The sequence below is a fragment of the Phoxinus phoxinus genome, assembly GCF_949152265.1.
Source record: "Phoxinus phoxinus genome assembly, chromosome: 11".
NCBI classification, from domain to species: Eukaryota; Metazoa; Chordata; class Actinopteri; order Cypriniformes; family Leuciscidae; genus Phoxinus; species Phoxinus phoxinus.
In genome coordinates this window covers 8,017,839-8,027,844 of record NC_136886.1, presented here as the reverse complement: position 1 = coordinate 8,027,844, position 10,006 = coordinate 8,017,839, and the positions used below count along the sequence as shown (strand labels likewise).

General features: G+C 36.0%; 1 protein-coding gene across 1 annotated transcript in view; it reads right to left on the bottom strand.

Annotated features, from left to right (window-relative positions):
* Nucleotides 1-261: 261 nt before the first annotated feature.
* The window catches only part of cntn3b (contactin 3b), a 66,738-nt gene continuing 56,993 nt past the window's right edge, over nt 262-10,006 (bottom strand). Inside the window, exons 19-23 of the mRNA XM_079629351.1 lie at nt 9,892-10,001; nt 7,669-7,855; nt 6,814-6,926; nt 5,804-5,969; nt 262-4,644 (exon numbers count right to left, since the gene is read on the bottom strand). Of these exons, the coding sequence (XP_079485477.1) occupies nt 4,550-4,644; nt 5,804-5,969; nt 6,814-6,926; nt 7,669-7,855; nt 9,892-10,001 (671 nt within the window). The 3' untranslated portion in view covers nt 262-4,549. The remainder of the gene's footprint in view (nt 4,645-5,803; nt 5,970-6,813; nt 6,927-7,668; nt 7,856-9,891; nt 10,002-10,006) is intronic.

Below are 10,006 nucleotides of genomic sequence, written 5' to 3'. Positions count from 1 at the left end.
CATGACACGCTGCTGTGAGCAAGACAGACATGATACTGCTGCTGCGCAATATAGCGTACATGAATTACCTGTAGCAGATCTATACAGGTGGAGCTGGGGAAGGTGGAGGGTTTCTGGAAGTGCGCTGCTATACACAGTTAAGGACCTATCAGCCTGCGCCATCTAGAGTTTCATGACATAACTTTGTATTAGACCAATTCTTGTAATGTAACTCTAGCCGTTTACAGCCCCCAATGAGATACGGCAAGCAGTGAGCCAGGCTTTTGACATTTTTATTAAGTTTTTAACAGAATTATAAAATTCAACACATATGCACCAAACATTTATCCACATGCACAGTTTTAGTATACAAGACAAAACAGTTACTTTTCAATGTGAAAATGTCGTGTTATATGTAAGTCATCTCACAGAGATTATGCACTAATACATCAGTATTAAATTCCTAGGGCCGTGTGCAGTAGAAAACGTTAGGTTATCAATGCTGGCCGACTCTAAAAATATATAGTCACTATTTACATCAGGCCAAGGTCTCGTCATTTTTCATTTCAGATTACTTAGAAACATAATTGGATTTAAGCGATAAGATCTGTCATTAACAGCTCTGATTTTCATATTATATCAAAGTTTTGCCAAAGGGAAACCATAATGTGAAGAAATGAAACTCACTGATTATACAGCATACACAAAATTAGGCAAATTAGACTTCACAATTTTAAGAGTATCAAAGAAATCATTGCTATTAAACAACAATTATTGTTTCAGTGTTTATATGCATCATTACGCAGAGACCGTAACTGAGGGTTGATGGGGCACATTAGTTGGAGAAAAACAGCAAATGGAAAAACTAACATGTTATTTGTAAAGAAGGCGTCAAGCAGCACTATTTTTTAAATTACTGTAATATGAAATACTTATAGTACATATCAAATATCTATTTTCACTTTCCTATGCTGAAAAAAAAAAACACGAACAATGAATGCTGTGTATGAAATAATAGACCACTGTAATTCCAAAGAGATAAACTCAACTATAGAACTATAAAGAACACTTGACCATAAAATAAATGTAAAACTATTCATGATACTGGCTTTAAAATAAAACGTTTTTGCAACCCACTGTACATCTGTAATGTAACATAGGGCATAATTGTATGTAATTTATCCATCAGGGATAACTTAGACCAAAAGCCATCTCATATTAAAGGTCTTGAAGAATAAGAGAACTTGGTGACATCAGCCGAAATGGAAAGTTGTTTAAGGGGCGGAGCCTATTTGAAATAAGTCACAATGAAACCAGGTATGTGTATTAAGAAATGCTTCAATGATGCTTAAATGCATACTGCCATTCAAACTTTTGGTGTCAGTAAGGTTTTAAAAAAAAAGAAATACCATTCAGAAAGGATTAATTACATTGATCAAAAGATGAATACATTCTATTCTTTTGAACTTTCTTATTCATCAAAAAATCCTGAAAAAAATGTATCAAGGTTTCAACAAAAATGTTAAGCAGGACTACTGTTTTCAACATAGATAAGACATGTATCAGCATATTAGAATGATTTCTGAAGAATCATGACAGTGAATACTGGAGTAATGATGCTAAAACATCAGCTGTCACAGGAATAAATCTACAGTAATAAAGTTATTTTAAATTATAATAACATTTCACAATATTACTGTTTTTACTGTATTGTCTGGTCAAATAAATGCAGCCTTGGTGAGCATACGAGCCTTCATTCAAAAACGTAAAAAAAATCTCACCAACCCCAAACTTTTGAATGGTAGTGTGTCTGCAAATCCTAAATGTAGATATTTTTATCCTTGCTCTGACTTGTCATATGTATCTAATTCTTCTCCAAGAAACGTTTCATTGTTCTCAGCATCTTTCTGCCAAATTCAAGTCCATCCGAAAACTGAATGGGAGAAGAGGGCAAGGACATCTCAGACACTCCACACACAAGATGGCTGACAGAAACACCGACATCAGTCAATCAAGAGTCTGCACTGTGACAGAGCAGAAAAATCAATATCCCATTGACTGGGCCACTGCAGCCTAATCAAGGTGCCCAGACCTTTATGAAAGCTTGAAGGAGAACAGATAGGCTGTCCTGATTTGGACTCTGCAGCCTCTCTTTTTTAATCTCCCCTCTCTAACTTTTGAAACATGTCTTCATGGGCTGTTCTGCACCTGTTCTGGAGTCTTGGACAGAAAGGCTGTGTCACCGTGGTTCACTACCTTGTGCTTTCTTATGACTTTGAGAAGAACAAGTGCAAATTATGGACTCTACAGCCTGATGCTGCCACGACAGAGCCAGGAACATATTGTCCAGTGAAGGCACTATTACTTGGCAGCGAACCTCAGCATTAAAAGGTCACCCCCGAAGCGTCCCGACCTCTTGTCTCATTGAAGGTACAAATGAGAAATTCAGAATTCAAGGCGCATTATATGGGCATCAACATGAGATATGATCTCCATATTTTGGTAATGCAATATCATAATGTGACTTTTTGCACAGTAATACAGGATCAGGAAGGAGAACCACCTTGGTAGAGACCTCTGAGGGCTATCGACATTGTACTTGTTTGCAAAGCTTTCAAATCTTTTCACATCCGCAAGGCCATTAGAGCTATAGAAATTTGATACGAGTCCCACTTCCAGCTGTGTTCCACATCTTGTCACTTAGTTTTTGACAACTTGTTTTGCAGTTTATGCCAGTTTACTAACATGCACGTAGACATGTATGAGTGCCTGAAACAAGTCGTCAGTAATTCCAGTCTGACTTCCTGCACAAACCTCTGTAGGTTTGCAAAACATTTGCATAATCCCAGCCTACGGTCTTCATTGGCTGCCCGTGAACAACATCTACTTTGACCTACCCTCACACACTATAGTTGTAGCTGAGGCCTGGAAAAGTTTTTTGTGAAAGCACATCCACTTCAAAAAGAGTGACGACAAAGCCTCCGGATCAGAAATTCAGATAGGGTAATTGTTGTTTAATTTTTGACACACGCTGTAAACTGTAGATCAATCACAACAGACTAGACCGTCTGACCAATCAGGGCATAGTAGGCTCACGGAGAGGAGCGAGAGACCGAATCCTTTATCGAACCGTTTCAGACACTCTGATAAAAGAGGTGATGCTGCAATGAGAAAATTATAATTTAATAATAAAATGTTTTTTTTTTTTTATACCTTGGATGTAAACCTATTGTAGGAGACCTCCAAAACTAAATTAGGAACCTTAAAATAGTATAATAGGGGCACTTCAAAAGGCATGAATGGATTGCGAATAGCAAAATAGTGTGGCGGGACTAACAAAAGGAAATTAAAGTGTGAAACTGGTTCAGCTGGATGACGTATAAGGAGCAAATTCTCTCAGGAAAAGTAAGCCTTAATTGTGCAGAGTGTCTAATGCTTAATGCATCAATAATTTAACTGTCAGGAAGTGTCGAACAAAATGCTAATACCCATCAAAGAGACTGAGAGGGAGCCTTTGGAGTCGATGGCACTGTAATCGCGACGGGACAGCGACGCTCATTTCTTAACTAATGGAAGATTTCCATTAAGACAAATCAATGCTCAGCTTTGTTAACCCAGACCCAGAACTTAGTTCAGCACAAAAGCCACAAACAGATCCACAAATCTGCGTTATATTAGAGCATCTTCCCACCAACACTGGTTTCTTAGCCCTTGTCCTCAACTGCAAAACTATTTTCTATATCTACTTTGGTGTGTACATGAATTTAAGGCATTGATTGTTCTCAAAGATCAGAGGAAAAGATGTTGCACACATTGGCACACTGCATAAAGAAGCGTATTATACAAAAACAAAAGCTTTTTCCCCCCCTTGTTTTAGAGTGCCAAAGAAACATATTATATGCAAAAAAATAATTTTCTTAAACTGTGTGTTTGTCTTGTTTTCCAATTATAAAAATATTTAAACACCACGAAAACAAGATAATTTTAGCTGTGTAAAACAATAAGTATAATATAATATTAGTTATATAGTTATTAGATAACCTAAATACCTATAATATAATATAATATAATACACAATTAAATTAAAAATAAGTAAGTTTATTTTTCTTACCCTGCTAAATTATGATAGCAAATAAAAAATAGCATTTTTTAAAGAGTTCATTTAATTAAAAAATTTTTATGACAAAAGTTCATTTAATTTAAGTTAATTTAAACTCAAGTCAATTCATCTTTTTTAAGGATGTTTAGATATGTTTACAGTGGGCGGGGGAAAAAACACACACAAAAAAATAAAAAATAAAACTCTTTAAGAAAATATTTTTTTGCAGTTTGTTCTTGTCCATCCCAAAACCCATAATTACTCTTGTGCAGGCCTTTGCCATGTTTACTAGAGATGAATTTCTCAAGATTCCCATGACATTTCAATATCCGGCTCTTTCAAACATGTTGCCGGAGCTGGGGAATCCCATCAAGTCAGACTGTAATGAGAAACATAAGCCTTGTATAAGCAAAGAGCAGAAAGTATGTTTTTCTTGGTGAAGCCTGGTCTGGTGCTCATGGGAGGTGAACATCAGGAGGCACTGAGCGTCGACAGAGCGCAGATGAGGAGCGGAGAGAGAGAAAGTGTGCACAGCCTTCCCGCTCTGGATCCACGTGCACCCATGCCTGTAAGCAAACGCAAACACAACCATTAAGAAACACTATTTAACCTCCCAAAGGAGAGAAAGACAGACAGAGCATTGTGGTTTCAATTCGCAGACAGCTCTTTCCCGAATCAAAGAGCAATTGTATATAAGGTCAGCTCCACAATCTAAATTATTAGGCAATTTCCAAGAACAAAATTTACTATGAAAGTCTTAAAAAAATTACTTTTTCTTTTCTTTTCCAAATAAATGGTCAGAAAATTGTCAGTTTCAGGGAGTCAAAGCCAATATCAATTCATATATTAGAATTTATATATATACATATATAATATATATATATATAATCCTATATTTTTAAAATGTATATAAACGCACAGACACATATATACATTATATGTATTATTAACTTACATTGACCTGATGAAATGGACAATACAATGTACGTTTTTGTTTACGTATTTTATTTGAAAACGATATATTTTTTGCAGGAATTATTTACATAATTTTAAATAATTGGAAAAATGTATATATGTATATGTATATATATATATATATATATATATATATATATATATAAATATAAATATAAATATAACTATATATATATATATATATATATATATATATATATATATATATATATATATATATATAGCTGGGTAGAATTGTAGAACTTGACGAATGAAATGGAACATGATACTTTATAGATAGATGATAGTTTATCTAGCATATCTAATAGTTCTAACCACAACAATAAAAAAAATAATAAAAAAATAGATTTGTTCCTCTAATGCTCATCATACCAATATGACCCTGTTCTTGGAAAGAGCTATTATTGAGGAAAGTATCCCGTGATGATAATGCTCGGGTTGAATCTGTAAGCAGATCTCTGTAAGAAGGGGGAGGGAAGTCGAGCATGTTTTGATTGCCGCCCGTTTGAGGGAATGAAGGAATTGGGGGTGATTCTCACTCATTTATATGCCACTCGGGCTTCGCAGTGACAGAGATAGATAGCAGAGGAGTGTGCATTTCTTAAAAGGTCGGATTCTATGACTCACTGAAAGACTGAAGCGAACAGAGCAAAATATTTAGGCGTCCAAACCGACCGAATCCCCATTAAGAGCTCATCAATGCCAGCGGAAGATGAAATAAAAGACGGCAACAGGAAATGAGAGACTTACTGAGTTGGTGGATGTGGATAGGCTCGCTTCCTTCCCCCAAGCCCCCTTCACTGAGGGTCTTGATCTGAATGACGTAGTTGTCATTTGGATTGAGGGTCAACTCCACCGAGGTTTTGTTGGTGATGACAGAGTACATGTCGTTATTCCGGTGTCTTCTGTACAGCACCTGCGGATGATTGAAGTTCCATTCAAAAGAATTAAAACTAGGGCTGTTAATCATTTAAAAAAGATATATTATACATTATTGTGGCATTATAATAGACATTGTAAAAGTGCTTATTGTTTTATTTTATTTTATTAATTACACTGAATTAATGCATCAAATTGACAGCTTTAATAAAAACTCAAAATGAATCACGTTCCTCCTTCAATACAAGCCTATTTTATGAACTGACCCAAGTCAGATCGCTTTGAAAAATAATAACATGCCTCTTCTCAAAAAGCTGCATGATTTGAGGCATCATTCGTGTCTGTAGCAGTTTAAGATTTAGAGAAAGTGGTTCATTAAAATCTCTATTCCTAAGCATATGCAATAGATTATGTTTTGCCATGAAAGGAGTTAAACATAGGCGATGCCCTGTTATTCTAGATAATGTTTACTGATGCTAATGGCTAGTACTTTCCCCCTGAGCTTCATGACTGTTTTCCCTTGTGGGGAAATTAGTACTGTGAGAGCTGTTAATTGCATGCATGTGTAATTAAGAGAGAGGTGGAACGAGACATGAAATAGCATATGCTGTGCCCTTATCTATAAAAACACACAAATGAATGGGTTTCGGGCATGTAACTGCCATATCTTTGTAGCTAAATTACTGCACCCGACAACCCTTATGTATATCAATAGTATCAGATGCAATAATGCATTGTAGTTCCTGCCATAATTGTTTGGCTCACAATGTAGCAATGGACATGCCTGCATGCTAAAGGGAAAACAATGAATTGCCTCCAGTAAAACTCTCAAAAAACATCCTAATGCATTTTTCCAGGTGCAAAGAGATAATGTCACTCACTATGTATCCGGTGACCTCCGATTCAGTTTCGAGAGCAATGACGGGATCCCACTGAAGCAAAAGCTGAGAGCCAATCAGATTCCACTCTACATTCTGAGGGGGCTGTCCAGGCGCTGAGGTTTGCGTGTGTGTGAAAGATATGGATAGAAGAAGAAAGAAAAGGTTCACAATGTGCAATTAATTGTGTTATTGCATTCAATGACACAAAGTTTGACAAGCACATTAGTACCGTCAGCAGGGGTAGATCTGTTCAAAAGTTATGAATATTTCACAGACATTACTCACAGCACAATTCTGATAGTTTATCTACTACTCAGTGCCTCAAGCAACAATGTCTGTGACAACTTTAAAAGATTTCATGATCCTTAAAAAATAAGAAATAAACTCCCATAACATTCAGCAGAGTAAATAAATAAAAAAGTTAATTGAGAAGTTTTTTTTTCTTTTTCTTTTTTTTCAAAGTCTTGATTTTGTTTTTGGGGTCTACTAGAATAGGTTTTCATGCAAAAAACACACTCCTTATTTTTCACATATTTTATATGGTTGCTGCACCTCTCTTCCCCTTCAGTCAGTAACACTCCATTTAGTTCCTGTATCGATGAAGCCCCTCTTTCAGAAAACTACCTTACTAACTATTAATAAGCAGTTATTAGGAATTTATTGAGGTAAAAGTTGTAGATAATAGTTAGTTAATAGTGAGAATTGGACCCTGAACTGAAGTGTGACTATTATTTTTATTCTGAGATCGAAACAGGCTTCCATTGAACCTTCTTCTTGCATCTGACAAATAATATTTGACCAATATCTTCCAAGTAAAAACCCATACATTCCATAAATGTCTAAAAATGGACTCACGTGGTTTTTTGGTGGTAACATTGACAGGTACGGACTGGGGTCCAGTTCCTGCAGTATTGAAGGCACACACCGCTAAATAATACTGGGTGTTCCCCTGCAGGCCACTGACATTCACTGCAGTGTAGTTTCCAGTGATCCGCACTTTACCAACTGTGTCCGGCTTGGTGTCATCTTCCCAGTACACCACCTGTTCGCCAGGACACACAACAAGGGCATTTTATATATCCTTGACTCTGTTTTTACATGTAAATAGCTCTCTGCCAATACAATTACTCACTCTTGCAACCCACTGTGACCCTAAACATTGCATATTTTTCACAAAGTGCTACTACGCATATGAGAGTATTTGGCATGTTCATTTAACTCAAAACTTATAAACTGAAATATGTTAACTGGGTTTACAGTGTTAAATATCAGGATAATATCCTGAATACATTTTTTTTTGTTATCTGCTGCCAAAGAAGGGGAGACATGATATGCACAAAATGCATTACAGTCATGAGATTTATGATGAGTCTTTCAACATGACATGGTTTTATGAGATTTCATGATATTTGACTTCACCATTCACTTCATTCAGCTTATCATTTGTGTCTTTTCTGCAGCTTACAAGCTTGAGAACATATCTCTGGCTATCTGGTAATATGCATTGTAAAATTATATGGAGATTCCCTTAAGGATATGAAATTTCAATTAACTTTTAGCTGTGTGTGCTAGGTGAAAAACAATTAGATAGCGGAAATGAAATAATCAATTATTAACCATGAGTCCTATGTAATATCAATATTGAGGCATTAAGTATTTGATTAGATAATAATGAGATCCAGCCAAGGGAGGAATATTTCTAAATGATTTCTTTTCTACTTTTAGAAATGTTGTCCATACAGCAGGGTTGTGTGCCATTCAGACAGTTATTCATCCCAATTCAGTTCCTACATTGTAACTGAGACAGTAAACAGGTTGCAGAATTTTAATTCAAAATTAAATGTAAGGGAGTAGAAATCAACAAATTCAAAGAAAGTCATGTGACTGTATTTTTCTAAAGGAAATTTTACCACTCTACTGTTCAAAAGTTGGGAGTCGGTAATATTTTAAAATATTTTAGAAAATATTCTGTATGATTCGTATATGTTGATTTGGTGCTTAAGAAGTATTTATTTTTGTTATCAATGTTGAAATCACTTTTCTTCACTTATTTTAAATTATCACTTATTTTTTGTGAAAACCATTTTTCATGACTCTTTGATGAATAGAATGTTTAAAAGAACAGCATTATATATTGTTTTGTAACGAAGTAAAAGTCTTGACTGTCACTTTTGTTCAACTCAATGCACCCTCGCTTAAAAAAATATTAATTTATTTAAAATAACTGAAATCAAACTTTGGAACGGGGGAGTATATATTTCATCATATTTCATAAACTTTTGTAGTTCAGGGAAGACGAACACTTTGCCAGAATGCATTACCTGTGTTGAAATACTTTGATTTGCAATTCAAAGTAAATCAAAGTTTGCAAAGTAAAATCTTATTTAAATTATTCCAAATTTAATTAAAATTCAGCTTCCTTTGGGTGTGACTGAAAAGAATGAAGTCATGAATTGAAAAATTCAAAATAGATGCATTTTTATTAGTGGTCTCAGACTTTTGGAGCTCACATTTTGGTTTTGTGAAAGAGGAAATGCAGTGATGGTTTAAACAGGAATTTTCCATTTCAAATATTGCAGGTGCTTCAAAGGACCTTGAGCACAAATAAATGGTATATACGGCATACAGCGCAGTTCCTTGATCCACGCAGCTTTGATTTGGTCTTTCAGTCCTTGCTAACCAAAGACGAGACAAAAATAAAACCTAGAAAGTTTTCTTTTTTCCCCCTCATCTAGAATCCACATGATAGTTCTATTCTTTCCAGACAATACGGCAGCTACCATGGCAACGTGGCTGTTTTGTGCCTCAGGGCAGGGGTGACAGAGATGGAGAGAGTGGCTTGTGAGAAAGCGAGACTCTCTTTGCATTCTTGAAAGGCCAGCGGAGAGCTTTCATCCAGCTTCTGAGAGACGCAGACATTTAACAAAGCACTGTCTAAACACTGGCATTCTCGGTGTTTGAGGTGGCATGGGAGAGGTGAGAAGCACTTTTAATAATTGCTTGAGATCCGGATTGCATCATTACAGGGAAAACATGACATTTAACGTTACCGTGAACGGCAAGACAATTGAATCAAACCTCATATCCGAGAACTCTTTCGGGGGTGACCGGAATCGGGTCCCAGGTAACTTCGATGTCGGCCGCCGACAGACTTTTTGCTGACACCCTCTCTGGCTGTACGCTCGGCACTGCG